The 16,638-nt window shown below is 37.4% G+C and overlaps 1 protein-coding gene across 1 annotated transcript; it reads left to right on the top strand.

The window, feature by feature from the left end:
• The first annotated feature begins 2,199 nt into the window (after positions 1-2,199).
• Positions 2,200-9,851, top strand: mrpl17 (mitochondrial ribosomal protein L17). The gene is made up of 3 exons (XM_062985681.1): positions 2,200-2,587; positions 9,403-9,471; positions 9,585-9,851. Exons 1-3 carry the CDS (start codon positions 2,414-2,416, stop codon positions 9,843-9,845), a joined length of 504 nt encoding a protein of 167 aa, XP_062841751.1. The 5' UTR covers positions 2,200-2,413; the 3' UTR covers positions 9,846-9,851.
• Positions 9,852-16,638: the final 6,787 nt, after the last annotated feature.

Below are 16,638 nucleotides of genomic sequence, written 5' to 3'. Positions count from 1 at the left end.
CTCCACCTTCCGCTTGAGGATGCCCCAAAGATGTTCCATTGGGTTTAGGTCTGTAGACATGCTTGGCCAGTCCATCACCTTTACCCTCAGCCTCTTCAATAAAGCAGTGGTCGTCTTAGAGGTGTGTTTGGGGTCATTATCATGCTGGAACACTGCCCTGCGACCCAGTTTCCGGAGGGAGGGGATCATGCTCTGCTTCAGTATTTCACAGTACATATTGGAGTTCATGTGTCCCTCAATGAAATGTAACTCCCCAACACCTGCTGCACTCATGCAGCCCCAGACCATGGCATTCCCACCACCATGCTTGACTGTAGGCATGACACACTTATCTTTGTACTCCTCACTTGATTGCCGCCACACATGCTTGAGACCATCTGAACCAAACAAATTAATCTTGGTCTCATCAGACCATAGGACATGGTTCCAGTAATCCATGTCCTTTGTTGACATGTCTTCAGCAAACTGTTTGCGGGCTTTCTTGTGTAGAGACTTCAGAAGAGGCTTCCTTCTGGGGTGACAGCCATGCAGACCAATTTGATGTAGTGTGCGGCGTATGGTCTGAGCACTGACAGGCTGACCCCCCACCTTTTCAATCTCTGCAGCAATGCTGACAGCACTCCTGCGCCTATCTTTCAAAGACAGCAGTTGGATGTGACACTGAGCACGTGCACTCAGCTTCTTTGGACGACCAACGCGAGGTCTGTTCTGAGTGGACCCTGCTCTTTTAAAACGCTGGATGATCTTGGCCACTGTGCTGCAGCTCAGTTTCAGGGTGTTGGCAATCTTCCTGTAGCCTTGGCCATCTTCATGTAGCGCAAAAATTCGTCTTTTAAGATCCTCAGAGAGTTCTTTGCCATGAGGTGCCATGTTGGAACTTTCAGTGACCAGTATGAGAGAGTGTGAGAGCTGTACTACTAAATTGAACACACCTGCTCCCTATGCACACCTGAGACCTAGTAACACTAACAAATCACATGACATTTTGGAGGGAAAATGACAAGCAGTGCTCAATTTGGACATTTAGGAGTGTAGTCTCTTAGGGGTGTACTCACTTTTGTTGCCGGTGGTTTAGACATTAATGGCTGTATATTGAGTTATTTTGAGGGAAGAATAAATTTACACTGTTATATAAGCTGCACACAGACTACTTTTCATTGTGTCAAAGTGTCATTTTGTCAGTGTTGTCCCATGAAAAGATATACTTAAATATCTGCAGAAATGTGAGGGGTGTACTCACTTTTGTGATACACTGTAGATGTTACCACCTACCTAAGCATTGTTGCAGACCATGTACACCCTTTCATGGAAACGATATTCCCTGATGGCTGTGGCCTCTTTCAGCAGGATAATGCACCCTGCCACAAAGCAAAAATGGTTCAGGAATGGTTTGAGTAGCACAACAACGAGTTTAAGGTGTTGACTTGGCCTTCAAATTCCCCAGATTTTAATCCAATCAAGCATCTGTGGGATGTGCTGGGCAAACCAGTCTGATCCATGGAGGCCCCACCTCGCCACTTACAAGCAAGATTTGCTGCTAACATCTTGGTGCCAGATACCACAGCAAACCTTCAGGGGTCTAGTGGAGTCCATGCCTTAACAGGTCAGGGCTGTTTGGCAGCAACTGGGGGTCCAACACAATATTAGGAAGGTGGGTTTTTTTTTACAAAATGCATCTTACACTTTGAGTCCTGATATCTCATGGGCGTGTGGCACGGCGATAGGGACTTGGTCCTGAGTCCCGAATTAATATGGAGTTTGTAGTAATTTATAGTTAGGATCAATACATATACAATTATTTTATATTTGAGCTAAATAAATCTTAATAAGTCTTGTATAATTTCATTTATTGATGTCAACCTATTTTATGTACATACAGACATGCCCCTCACCTTCTTCAAACCTTATTTTTTGGAAACTGTTTTTAATTTGTTTAAAAATAATTTTACTGTGCAAATAAATAAATCCATTAAAATCTTGTATAATTTGATGGATTAATGTCAAGCCATTTTATATACACACATTAATGCCGCTCACCTACTACAATCCTTATTCTTTTAAATAATTTAAAAAAATTAATAAAAATTTCATTATAACGGTTTCGGTAGTGGACTTAAACTTTTGGTTTACATTGTTTAACAATTTCAGACCTTTATTTTGGAAAACCAAGGCTTTTGGTCTTTTGGGAGGAAGTTGTAATCATACTTGTTACCGGTAGACTCGCTGTGGTAGACACGATTAGGCTATATTTGTTATTCGGAATGACATTTGTCGGCCAGTATTATCTTGAGTGAATTTTTGTATCTGGGGATACGTCTTCTTTATTTTTTCCATATACATATATTCGTTGTTAGTCCAAGCTCAGGCGGAATTGTACACGAAAGCTTAGTGTCCTTCAAAATTTTTTTACAAAATGCATCTTACACTTCGAGTCCTGATATCTCATGGGCGCGTGGCACGGCGATTGGGACTTGGTCCTGAATCCCGAATTAATATGCTTCGAAACATTCTTACGGGTTTGGTTCGACACGAGAGGATAGAGACCACGCGAGCCCGAGCCGATGAGGTTCAGTTTTACGCTGAAAAGGTGAGGAACTTAAGCAGCGTATATATACAGCGGTAAAGTTAGTTTAATATTCAATATTCGTTTGACATTCGGCATTCCGGTCTATATAAGTGGTTGAAAAATACCTACTTATTTTATGATTTCTTACACAGATAAAAAATAGGCAACATGCTACATAAACAATTTTATGTTAATTCTAAGATCACGTCTATTTATTTATAGAAAAGTTACAATGAAACGGCTGATAGTTCCCACAGCAGTTAACGATTTAGGGACCGTCACAAGTCTCGTAGACTTGATGTAACTATTTACAAACTATTTTTATATACACACACATCAATGTCTCTCACCTACTACAAACCATATTTCTTAGAAATAAATGTTGTATTTCTTTTATAATTTTATTGTGTAAAAAAAAAAAATCTATTATGATTATAATTTGATGAATTAATGTCAAATCATTTTTATATTAAATATCAATATTCCTCACCTATTACAAACGTTATTCTTTTTAAAAAATATTTTATAATCATTTTATAGTGCAAATAAATACATCTTTTAAAGTCTTGTATCATTTGATGAATTTATGTCAAACCATTTTTATACAAATACAAACACATCAGGGGCAACACGGTGGCTAAGTGGCTAGCACTGTCGCCCCACAGCAAGGTCCTGGGTTCGTTTCCCTGGTGGGGCGGTCCAGGTCCTTTCTGTGTGGAGTTTGCATGTTTCCTCCGGATACTCCGGTTTCCTCCCACACTCCAAAGACATGCAAGTGAGGTAAATTGGAGACACTAAATTGTCCATGACTGTGTTCGATATAACTTTGTTAACTGATGAATCTTGTGTAATGAGTAACTACCGTTCCTGTCATGAATGTAACCAAAGTGTAAAGCATTACATTAAAATCCTAATAAATAAACAGATAATACAAACACATCAATGTTCCTCACCTACTACAAAAACTATTTTTTGAAATATTTTTTGTATTTTTTTAATATTAATTTTAAATGAAGATTTATAAATGGGATAATTTTATATTGGAGATGAATAAATATATTAAAGTCTTGTATAATTTCATTTATTAATGTAAAACTACAGACATCAATGTTCCTCATTTACTATAAACCTTGTTTTTTTAAAATAAGTTCTATAGTTATTTTATTTTAATTTGTAGTTGGGATCAATAAATGTATAATTTTATATTGGAGGTAAATAAATTATTTAAATTTTATATCATTTGATGAATTAATGTCAAACTATTTTTTATACAAACACATTCATGTTTTTCACATTTTTGTAGTAGGTGAGGAACATTGATGTGTTTGTATTAAAAAACATTTATTTATCAAATGATAAATTTCAAGATTTTAATAGATTTATTTGCACAATAAAGTTATTATGACAAAATAAAAAAATATTATAAAAGAAAAACAAACATTATGACACCTATACACTGAAAATAGCACAAGCATAATATAAAGACACTGAAATAAAGTTGAAAAACTGTTAATGTGCATTCACATGAGTAGTGACAAAACAGCTTTTGCGCTTTTCTGCTTTTTTCACTGTTTGTGCACCACCTGTGAATGCGCCTTTACTGAACGGAATACAGTATTCCAAGATTTATTTATCGCCAATATAAAATGATCACAGATTTATTGATCTTCATTTAAAATGTATATAAAGTAAATACAAACGTAATTTTTTTTTAAAATGGGGTTTGTAGGAGGTGAGGAACATTGTGTTTGTATAAAAATGGTTTGACATTCATCAAATGATACAAGACTTTAATAGATTTATTGTTTGCACAATAAAATTATTATTAAAAAATACATATTATTATAGAAGAAATACTAAAAAAAAGTTTAATATGAATACATCAAATCATATGAGACTTTAATAGATCTAATCATCTTCAATATAAAATAATTATACATTTACTGATATTTATTATAAATTAATATAAAATAAATTTTAAAACAGTCTCCAAAAAGCAACGTTTGTAGGAGGTGAGAGACATTAACGTGTGTATAGAAAAATGGTTTGACATAATTTCATAAATATATACAAGATTTTAATACATTAATACATTTATACATTTATTTAAAGGCAAATAAAAATAAGTCAACCCACTACTGTAACAGTTTCATACTAAAATACAAGTGTAACTTGATTTATTTTGAGAAAAACAAAACACCATGGCTGTTCAAACTTCCACTGCTGCTGGGGGACCTACGTAAACCTAACAGAATGAATGAATGCTTAAAACGTTTACATTGTAAAAGCGATCTGCACATATGAACAAATTTAATTTAATAATGTTAAAGCAACTTTTAAACACAAATCAATGTCCTTCTCATACTATTACCTTATTTTTGGAAAATCAAAGTCTTCTACCATTTGGCTTAATGTTTTGTTTAAACTAACAATGTTCTTCACATATTACAAAACTTGCTTTAAAGGAAAAATAGATAAAAAATACCCCAAGTAAAGATAACCCAAGTAAATACGATTTCATTTATTGAAGGAAAATGCTGTTTAGGCCTACCTGGCTTTATGTAGAAAAATAATTACTCCCTTGTTTATAACATTAATAGCTAAACAAATTTATACTATAAAGTTCAGTTTTACTAAACATCACTTACCCATTACAGTCCAGTCCAGTAACAGTCCAGTACCTGGCCTGTCAAAATATGTTTCATTTATTGTTGTCACAGAATGCAACATTTTCTAATTTCTACCAACAAGATGGAACCCTGCCTCATTACGGATGTGTTGTCAGAGATCTTGATGTGCAGTTCCCTGAAGTGAATTGCTCAAAGTGTTCCAATCAAATGGCCACCACATTCTCCTGATTTAACACCGTTGGGTTTGTATATGTGGGGCCATGTCAAAGCACTGTTGTTCATCTTAAATACAGAATTGTTGATGCTGCTTTTATCATTCAGCCAAATGTTTTGAAAAACGTTAATCATGAATAGGGGAAAAGAATAGCCTTAACCCTTGAAATAGTGGACAGCATATCGTACACATTCTGTAGACCAGGGGTCACCAACACGGTGCCCACGGGCACCTAGTCGCCCACAGGGACCACGTGGTTGGCCCGCAGGGCATATTCTAAAAGTAGCACTAGTCACGTGGGGCTCAGTCTAAAAATTGTAGTTGTGTTGCTGTTCTTATTAAATCAGTACTACTTGCACTGATGTAAATTTAAAATTATCACTTTCTCCACATTTTATTCATTTTATTACATTACAGTTCTATAATAGATTAAGTTTTTTTTTTGCCTCAAACATCTACACACAATCGCCAATAAGTACGAAGTAAAAACAGGGTTTAGAAAATATGCAATTTTATTTTACTGACAAAAATAATTTATTTAGGGCTTACATGCAGTATCTGTACACACCCTTAGCCTAATACTTGGTTGATGCAACTTTGACAGCAATTACAGCTTCAAGGCATCTTGGGAAAGAAGCTACAAGCTTGGCACACTTGTTTCTGGACATTTTTGTCCATTTCTTTTGGCATATCCTTGCAAGCTCCGTCAGGTTGGATGGGGAGCGTTGGTACACTGCCATTTTCAGCTCTTTCCACAGATGTTCGATTGGATTCAGGTCTGGGCTCTGGCTGGGCCACTCAAGGACATTCACAGACTTTCTCTGAAGCTACTTCTTTGTTCTCTACGTGCCTTTTGGGAAACTCCAAGCAGGCTGTCATGTGCCTTTTACTAAGGAGTGGCTTCCATCTGGCCATTCTACCATAAAGACATGATTTGTGGAGTGCTGCCTGGATGGTTGATCTTCTGATCCATCTCCACAAGGATATACTGGAGCTCTGTCAGAGTGACCCTCAACCCTGCTCACCTCCCTGGCCATGGCCCGTCTTCCCCGATCGCTCAGTTTGGCTGAACGGCCAGGTCTAGGAAGATTTTTGGTGGTTCCAAACTTCTTTTATTTCCGAATGATGGTGGCCACTGTGCTCTTTGGGACCTGTAAAGCTGCAGCAATTTTTCTGTACCCTTCTCCAGATCTATACCTTGACACAATCCTGTTTTTGAGGTCTGCAGGTAATTCCTTTGACCCCCATGTCTTGTAGGTTGCTCTGATGTGCACTGTCAACTGTGGGACCTTATATATGCAGATTTTGACAATCCCCAATAGGGGTGGGCGATATGGCCCTAAAATAATATCACGATATTTCAGGTTATTTTTGCGATAACGATATTTTTGGCGATATAACAAAACACTGAAAAATATTTTATTTCGAGAAAACACTATTGCAAAAAAAATATAATGTTCAGGTTTTATTTAGAATTAATATAAGTTAACACATTGTAAAAAAAATTAGGAAGTATGTAAGAATTACACACACTTTTCTTTATTTTGTCATTCCAGTAAAAATAATGTAAAAAAGCTTATTATTAGTATGCAGGTCTTCGTGATGTAATTCTACATGGCACTCACTGCCTGTATAGGTAAATAAATGAGTGACCACATAAAAAAAAGTATCAGTTTCTGTGCGACCCCTGTGTGAGCAATGGTCTCAGTCTGGCCACCCCTATTGAAATCGTCTGACTTCGCCATTACATTATGGTAATGGACACGCCAGTTTCAGTCAAGTTGTCACCAGGTTGTCACTAAAGTTGATTCCGCCGCTGAGCCACAGAGATCTGCGTGTAAGCGGAGTGCTTTCGGCCAATCAGAGCGCTTCATTTTCACCCAGCCACCCCGCCTCGCCTAGCTTCGCGCTTCTGTCAGAGACCGTATTAATGATAGGACCCGCCACTAACTGCAGTATGAATGGGATTTCTCGCAATGCGAATCATGGCGTCCTTTCAAGGATAAAGTCCCGCCCTTCAACAAAAAGAGCCAATCAGCTTGCTGCTTGTGCCGAGAGCGGAGGGGGGTCAGCGTGCTAGTGGCGAACCCCCTCTCGCTGTGGATAGCCATAACAAGCCGAAAAATCGCGTTTTTTTGTGCATTATTGAGAAAGACGCTACAAACTGTTCATGAGGTTTTTATCAGATTTTATCAACTATGTAAAATATGTTGTTCAAATGGTAATCCCCTTTCGCCCGTTGAGCCGATAACATTGTAAAGGTAAAATTAAGACGTTGAGTTAGCCCAATATTAACCCGACGGTGTTGTTAACCACTCGTCAAGGTTACAAGGTTCATCTATTCAATATGAGTTTGTTACACAGAGACTTTCAGTGACACACTACTTAAAAAAGCCAAATCTGCAACCTTTAACAAGTTAACAAATGCAACTGTCTAAACATTATGCATGATAAATTTGAATGTTCTTTTGTTGTTTGTACATAGAAAACTGATTTTATTGATTTATTTACAAAGAATGTCTTCAGTTTACTTTCATTTCTGACAAAATTCTCAGGTGGAAGGAGTTTCCATGGGCTATACCTCTTGTACAATAGTTTGTTTTCAATGCAATGTCGGGTGTGTGGTGTGATTGCAATAACTGTCCAAAAGTAATGGTTTACAAGTATATGCTAAGGAAAGCAAAGCATTGGGCTACATTTCAATGTTACTTACAACACAGCCCATGTGAAGCAACAAGCAGATAGCAAAAACAGTTTAAAGAAGTAGCTGTGTTCTACAGTTAATCTGTATTGTTATTGTAATGACCGCAACACCATTGTCAAGCTGTTCTGATAATAAAACTTGAGTGAAAGTATTATGCTTGCTTCCGCAATCTAAGTGGTAGGCGGGCAGTGGTGGAGTGCACATTGGTGGTGGACTGGACTGTTGGGGGGGGGGGGTTGTACTCATAAAATTCTTTCAAGGTTGGCAGGTCTGGAAACATCTCAAGCAGTATCTGTGAAAACAAAATGCACCTCAGTTCACTTTTGGGTGTCATATCAAAGGGTGTGCACACTTGATATTTAATAAATTAGGTCTAAAATCCTGATTTCATTGTCGGAAAAAAAAAGAAATACATTGCAGAAAAGCTAAATAAAACTTACAATTTTCACAATTATTGGGAGGAAGAATCCTTTTTTACGACAGTTAACGAAAAGTGTGTTTTATCTAATTTGCGGGGCGACTGTGGTGATGGCAAAGCAACACAATGTGGAGAGAGACGTGTCACACAAGTTTTCATACTAAATGCCCACCTGGCAGCACACGACGGGTTGGTGACCCTTGCTGTATAAGTCAAAGGCAGCTCTGGGTTTTTTTCACGAGGCCGGGGAAAAGTCACAAAAAGCAACTGAAGCTTCATATAGAGCCACAAATTTTTTGATAAAGAATATGAACTTGACTGAGCAGCTGGACTGAACATTTATTATTATTAATAATTATATTATCATCATTTTAGGTGAACTGTGCAACTTTGTTATTCAGGACTTTTGTATTAAACAAGTATTCCTTCGTATTACTCAGTACCCTTGAAGTACTTCTCAGTTTCAAAAAGGTTGGTGACCCTTGCTGTAGACCTTGTGGTCAGTTAGCTTCTTTCCTCATAAAATTGCTTTGTAGAGATCGCTACAAAAACAATGAAAACACTGCTTCCATTTCTAACACACTTTGGTTGTTATTGTCTCCTATCACCCCTATGTTGGAGCGTCTCGTTGCAGCAAAAAAATCCTCAGAGTTCCCACTGATTTCCATTATTTGTGAGTAGTATTGTTATTCTATTTTAAATCCCTCCACCCCCGCCGGTCTGATTATATCTTACATGAAACGGTCCATGGAGCAAAAAAGGTTGGGGATCGCTGTGTTAAAATATTAAGAAATTTGTTTTATCTCTGGGAATTTTATCTTGGAATGTTTCAGTGTTTTAAAATGAATGTTTTAATCTTTGTTTTGCCAGTTGATCGATTATGCCAAGCAAGGAGATACTAATGAAAAGTCTATGAAAATGGCTGATTTTTGGCTTACAGTAGGTACTTTTAGTGTTTTGCCCATTTACCTACCTTTCTTGTGAATGGATTATATGTTACAGACAACACAAATACATAATGTAATAAGCATAAATAATTCTGTCTCTTTCAGGAAAAAGATTTAATCAGGAAGCTTTTTGTAGTGCTTGCTCCACGGTTCGAAAACCAATCAAGTGGATATACAAGGGTGGCTCGAATTCCAAACAGGGAAAACCTGGACTGTGCTGCTATGGCTGTTATTGAATACAAAGGCAACCCTTTCCCACCTTTGTTTCCTGTTAGACGTAGGGATGAACTAAACCTGATTAACCAACTTCTAAAGGGCTACAGGGAAGAAAAAGTGCATCTGAGAACTGGAAATAAACTCTCATAAAAGTTATTAGCCATGCTATTCGACTGCATTCTTTAGTTATAAGACAAGATTTTTTCTTGGAGTTGGAGAAAGTTATTTTTGTTTTAATGCATTTAAAATAAGTAAAACCTGAGCTTTTATTCAACGCAGTACACCAAAATGATCATGCACAAAGGTTTGAATGTTGTGGTAAAATATCTGTGTAATATTTCACATTTCATAATTAAAGAAAATGCATATAAAACACAAGTGTCTCAGGCCTGGTACAGTAGTGTTCAAAAAAATAGCAGTGGTTTTAAAAAAGTGAATAAAGCACAAAATTATTATGATAACTTTTATTTCCATAAATGCAAATGCACTGAAAATACTCCTTTCAATTCTAATTCAAAACATTAACAAAATTTAGCCAGTTTGTGTTAATCCCTTACAGAAAGTTAAGAAAAATGAATATTAGGCTGTTCAAAAAAAATAGCAGTGCCAGCATTTTTCTTTAAAAACTCAAAAAATGTATCTATAAACTGAAAAAAATGTTTGAGGTTTCACTTTACTTTAATATTTAACTAATAATAACTAATATTTAGTGGAATAACAATTGTTTTTTGAGATCTGTGTTGCATGGAGTCGATCAGCTTCTGGCTCCTCTGAACAGGTATCCAGTCCAGGATGATTAGACGACATTCCACAGTTCTTCTGCATTTTTGGGTTTTGCCTCAAAAAAACGTGTTTCAGATATCAGCCCACAAGTTCTCTCTGGGATTGAAGTCAGGGGATTGGGCTGGCCACTCTATTACCTCAATCTTGTTTGTCTGTAACCAGGATGGTTTGGGTCATTGTCATGTTGAAACACCCATTTTAAGGACATTTCTTCTTTGACATAGGGCAACATGATCTCAAGTATTCTGATGTATTTAAATTGATCCATGATCCCTCGTATGTGATAAATAGGTGTAACACCATGGTATGAAAAACATCCCCATATCATCATTTTGTACCACCGTGCTTTACTACCTTCACAGTGTACTGTGGCTTGAATTCAGTGATCGGGGGTCGTCTGACATACTGTCTACGGCCACTAGACCCAAAAAGAAATGTTGAGCCATTTCTCTTTGGACCAGTCAATGTGTTCCTTGGCAGATTTGAACCCATTCAGGACACATCTTTTTCTTAACAATGGGACTTTGCAAGGAGTTCTTGCTGGTAACTTGGCTTCACTTAATCATCTTCTGTACTCACTGCTAACTTCAGATGTTCCTTGATCTTTCTGGAGGTGATCATTGGCTGAGTATTTGCCATTTTGGCTATTCTTCGATCCATTCGAACAGTAGTTCCACGCTTCCTTTTGCGTCTTTCAGGTTTTGGTTGTCACTTCAAGGCATTTGAGATCATTTTAGCTGAGCAGCCTAGAATTAGGATAAGTTATACAGTGTTTCATGTGTTATTTTGTCTCATTCTTCCTGCAAACACGACTTGTGTGTGCAACAGTTGCCGTTGCATCTTTTGTCTAAAGTTCTCCACACATTCTCACACACTTGAATTGCTTTACGTTTATGCCAAGTTCACACTACATGACTTTCCAAGTCGTCAGGTCGCTGTACAGTTCACACTACACAACTGGATCTCTTGTAATTGGGAGTCTTTCGAGTCGGTGTGGCTTTCACACTACACGACTGATCGGCGATAGGGGGTTTCACACTACACAATCTATCACCAACTGGAATCGCAGGTGAGCTTCTCTGGTCTTCCAACTACGTTTTGTCACGAAAACACACGAGAAGTGTTGAAAGGTTTAATGATACCACGTACAAAAATGCACGTCAACAATAAGCGAGCAACCAAAGTTTGTGCATTTGTCTACACTTGTGTACACTTTGTCTATTTTAGTTAACAAATATGTTCATAATGCCCCTTGCTACAGAATGCAGGACCTATGAAGGACACAGGGAGAACTCAATTGTTTAGTTATGGTTTTAGAAACATGACAAACAAGCAGGACGCAAACCCAACAAAAAGGTCTATGGGTAAAATGAGAACAACAACTATGAACATTTAAAATGTAACAATCAATAAAAGCAAGACAATCAGAACTAATACTAAACTAAACCCAATGCTAATTACTAAACAAAACACAACCAATGCAGGACTAATCAGGGAATACACGGGTAATCGCTGGACATAATGAATAAAGAACAAATCAAACTTGCTGTGACAGAGTGAGCAGTAAAAAAATTTAAACAAAAACACTGAAGTCCATGGGTAGCATCGCCTTGAAAACCACATCACCACAGGAAGACCAAACTATTACAGAAGTCCCCCCTCAGTCAAGAGGGGATGTCCTGGGCCATGGGGAACAAATTATTTACTGCTTGGGGTGTTAAAAGGCTGATTTAGCTTTAGAGGGGGAAGGAGAGGGCAGGAGACAAGTTTGGAGAACAGGGGCGGGGACTAATTCGGAGAGCCGGCTAGGACAAACGACCATTCAGGGGAGTTGGCTGGCACCAACAACGAGTCAGGGGAGCTGGCGGGTCAGGGGAGCTTAGGACAAGACTAAGGAACTGACAGAATTTTGGGACAGTTCTGGAGAACTGGTACTGGCAACAGTTCAAGGGAGCCAGCGGGGAAAAGCAGCAGTTCAGGGGGGCTAGTACATGCCAACAACAGGTCTGAAGAGCCGGCTAGGACAGGCAATAGTTTAAAAGAACCATCTGGGACCGGTGATTGAATCAGGGGATTGGTGGATGCTGGCTACAAGTCTGCAAAGGAACCAGTGGACTAGCTGGACCCTGCAAAGACGCAAGGGGGACAGCTGGAACTTAGAGGACCCTGGAACCCAGGTGGTGGTAAAGTGCCATGAACTTCAATTACCAAGGAACCAACACGGTCAGTTAAGCTCAGAAACTGAATCCTAGAACCAAACCAATTGCCAAACCAACCTTCAGGCAAACCTCAAAGTTCTTCACAGTTTATTTCCATGTTCAACTCAAAACTGTATTTTTGCATTCATACTCTACACAATATCAAATAAACTGCTTTTGGTACATAACTACACACTGATGTAATAAATGGAAAACACTACTAGCTTGTGTTTAAAATTTTTTTTTTTTTTTTACAAATATACAAGCTATTTATGTATATTCTATTGCTGCCACACACAAAAAAGCCGTCAGTATGTCGTTATAACGAGAAAATAAGTTCATTACCTCAAATGCTGCATAGCTGACAGAAGCGTATCTGCTGATGGAGATGATGCTGTAGCTTGTGTAACCTTGCAGATTCTCCTTTAGGAACGGTGCAACAATGTCTAAACTTAGTTTGATATTCAACATTTGTCTGACTTTCTGCATTCCGATCTAAATAAGCGGTTAAAAAAAACACCTAAGACCTTCTCATTTTAAGATTTCTTACACGAATGAAAATAGTCAACATACTACAAAAACAATTTTTGTTAATTTTAATATTACGTCTATTCATGTAAAGAAAGGTTATAATGAAACCATTTATCAAGCTCCCACTTCATCTAACGAGTTAGGGATCGTCATAAAACTAACGGTGAAACGTAGGAGACATTTACTCTGCACTTATCCAGAGAAATAAATCCATTTAAATCTTGTATGATTTGATAAATTAATGTCAAACAATTTTTACACAAACACATCAATGTTTCTCACCTACTACACATACCTTATTTTTTTAAATAACAGTATTTATTTTACATTACATTTTAATGAAAATCAATAAATCTGTAATAAATGTATATTTTAAATATACAAATTATATTTCCAAAAATACAAATCATACAAGATTTAAATTGATTTATTTGTCTGCATGAGTGCAGAGTAAATGTTTCCTACGTTTTACCGTTAGTTTTATGACGGTCCCTAACTCGTTAGATGAAGTGGGAGCTTGATAAATGGTTTCATTATAACCTTTCTTTACATAAATAGACGTAATCTTAAAATTAACATAAAATTGTTTTTGTAGTATGTTGACTATTTTCATTCGTGTAAGAAATCATAAAATAAGAAGGTCTTAGGTGTTTTTTCAACCACTTATTTAGATCGGAATGCTGAATGTCAGACAAATGTTGAATATTCAACTAAGTTTAGACAGTGTTGCACTGTTCCTAAAGGAGAATCTGCAAGGTTACACAAGCTACAGCATCTTGCATGTGTGCAAGCTGTCTCTCCATCAGCAGATACGCTTCTGTCAGCTATGCAGCATTTGAGGTAATGAACTTTTCTCGTTATAACGACATCCTTTTCTCGTTTTAACGACATCATTTTCTCGTTATAACGACATACTTTCTCGTTATAACGACATACTTTCTCGTTTTAACGACATCCTTTTCTCATCATAACAACATACTGACGGCTTTTTTTTATCTGTGTGGCAGTAATACGCTTCCGTAATATTCTGTACATATACACCATAAAGTAAAACAAATGTTATTTTTTTCTGATTTGGGGCTGTGTAAGAAATGTCTCCATTCTGTACATGCTACAACAATTTGGCTTCATAGGCTGCATGTGCTCGACTGTCCTGCCTACAGTCCAAATCTGTCTCCTACTGAAAATTTAAAGCAAAAAAAGTCAGACAACAGCAATCACAGGGGGTTTTAATGTTAAGTAAATATTATTCAAAAACTACTTAGTCATGTAAATGTTGGTACACTCAGAAGTTATGTAAAAAATTAAATAAACTTAATAAAAAAGTAAACTGATTTACACCACTACACGGGTTAAGATACATACAGTAATAAATGGCTGGTTTTGTGTTCAAAACAGAGAAAACACATTTTGCAGTCATGAATAATAGACAATAAACAGACCAGATCAGAGTTGTTGTAACAGGACACATTAGCTTATAACATAAAATTAACAGCAACACCACTACTAAAATTCTAATTTAATGTAAAAAGTCTAATTAATACATGGAGTGACTTCGAACATAGATTTGATAGTTTATCCAATTTAAGAGGCGTATCATGTAGCACAGCCTACTGTAGCCGTCAGAGGGTGGCATAGATTCACAAACATTGGCAATGGCAATCACCTGTGACTAGCAAGTGATTCAGTTTGAAGTTTCTCCATAAATATTGCAGCTTCTTCTGACCTCTCTGTCAGTGCATTAGCTAGGACACCATGATACTGGAGTACTTAGTCCGCTCTGGTTTTGCGCTGACTGAAGATGGTCATCCGGATGTGACAGGTCTGGAGTAATTGCTCCAAGAATGACAAGAACTCACTACAGACTTTATTGAAGACTAGACCGAATAACAACTCTATTATTTATTTATTTATTTATTTACTGCCAGTTATAACTTTTAGTTCATTTAATTCTGTGTTTGTATGATTTGTGTAAATCCTATTTATTTAAAGTATCCTCCAGACCACCCAAGAAGGATGGGCCCTGCTGAGTCTGGTTCCTCTCAAGGTTTCTTTCTGTAATTTTCAGGGAGTTTTTCCTTGCCACAGTCGCCCTCGGCTTGCTCAACAGGGGTTTTTTGTATCTGTTGGTCCTGGATTTTGTAAAGTTGCTTTGAGACAATGTCTATTGTAAAAAGCGCTATATAAATAAAGTTGACGTGACTTGACTCATCGTCTGTTTCTGGGAACTCACCCAGGTTCTTGGTGGGTCCCAGGCGTGTCCGGTAAAAGGGCTCGACAAGTAATCCCCTTCCCAATGTCCCATTCTACCATAGGATCTACTCCCATAGGATCTACCATAGGCATGCTGGAAATGTGAGTAGTGTGGTCAGGGTGCTTACCTATTCACCAAAACTGGGAAAGTTCTTCTACTGTCCTCCTTTCTGGGAGCTTGGTTTGTTACAGAGGGCTGAGAGGAGGAGTTTTTCACATTATTGGATAGGGATGCACCGATCCAACTTTTTCAGTTCTGATACCGATCCGATACATATACTTTGCATATCGGCCGATACCCGATACCGATCCGATACCATTGTTGAATTAATAAACCGTATACTGTACTTTATTATGTGGGAAAGACTCAGGATTGACTTAAACATTACTAAGTTTGCAAAACAAAATATAATTAACACAGATATAAATGTACTGAACTGCTATTTATTTGTCAATAAAATAATAAACAGGCACCTTAATATTTCAGTGTTATTTTCACTCAACGAGTAAGCATCCGACGCTGCCTTGGTGACCAAATCAATCCCAGCATTCATTGCAGAAAAATAAACATAACTGAAAGGGGCGGAGAAACGAATGGAGTTATTATCAAACGTAAATAAAATATTACTGATTTTTAACTTGTATAAACTTACACCGAGTGTTTTTATTTGCAAGTTCGAGCTTGTCAGGAAATGTAACCGTTATCGGTACATGAAGGGAAATGTTATATTGACGTTAGCGTTAGCGCTGTGCTACCTCAGTTCATTGTTTTTAATGGCAAGATGCTACATGCTAAACCCGATGGAATCGCTGTGTAAGTAGCGCGTTCGAATAACCTGATTTATGAGTTGATGACTTATTAGAATCCTCTCTACTGAGGCAGCCGCTTATGTAGACAGTAAGACAGCAAGGCAGCTCCTTAGGTTTTCGAACACACCCAAAATGTGGCTGCTGACAATGAGAAAAACAGTAGTAGCTTAAATAACTTTTTCAAATAAACTTATCCGTAAATATTTAGTGCAAACAGTAATTCAAAATAAAATATAGCAGCTAAACATGAGTAATAAACATGTTGCCATCGAACTTGTTAGCATAGCAAGCGTGAAATAGCTCCATGTTGCTCTTTTTGTTTGTTATACGCCATACGTCAGCAGCGCGTCCTGTATGGGCTTAGCACG

This window comes from Trichomycterus rosablanca, chromosome 23 (assembly GCF_030014385.1).
Source record: "Trichomycterus rosablanca isolate fTriRos1 chromosome 23, fTriRos1.hap1, whole genome shotgun sequence".
In the NCBI taxonomy this organism is placed as follows: Eukaryota; Metazoa; Chordata; class Actinopteri; order Siluriformes; family Trichomycteridae; genus Trichomycterus; species Trichomycterus rosablanca.
Note: the sequence above shows the minus strand (reverse complement) of the source record. Positions and strands in the feature narration are given on the sequence as shown.

Coding starts and splice junctions, on each gene's coding strand:
- mrpl17 (XM_062985681.1), top strand. CDS start 2,414: ATGCATCTTACACTTCGAGTCCTGATATCTCATGGGCGCGTGGCACGG. Junction 2,588..9,402: donor TTCAGTTTTACGCTGAAAAG/GTGAGGAACTTA, acceptor TTGTTTTGCCAG/TTGATCGATTATGCCAAGCA. Junction 9,472..9,584: donor TGGCTGATTTTTGGCTTACA/GTAGGTACTTTT, acceptor TGTCTCTTTCAG/GAAAAAGATTTAATCAGGAA.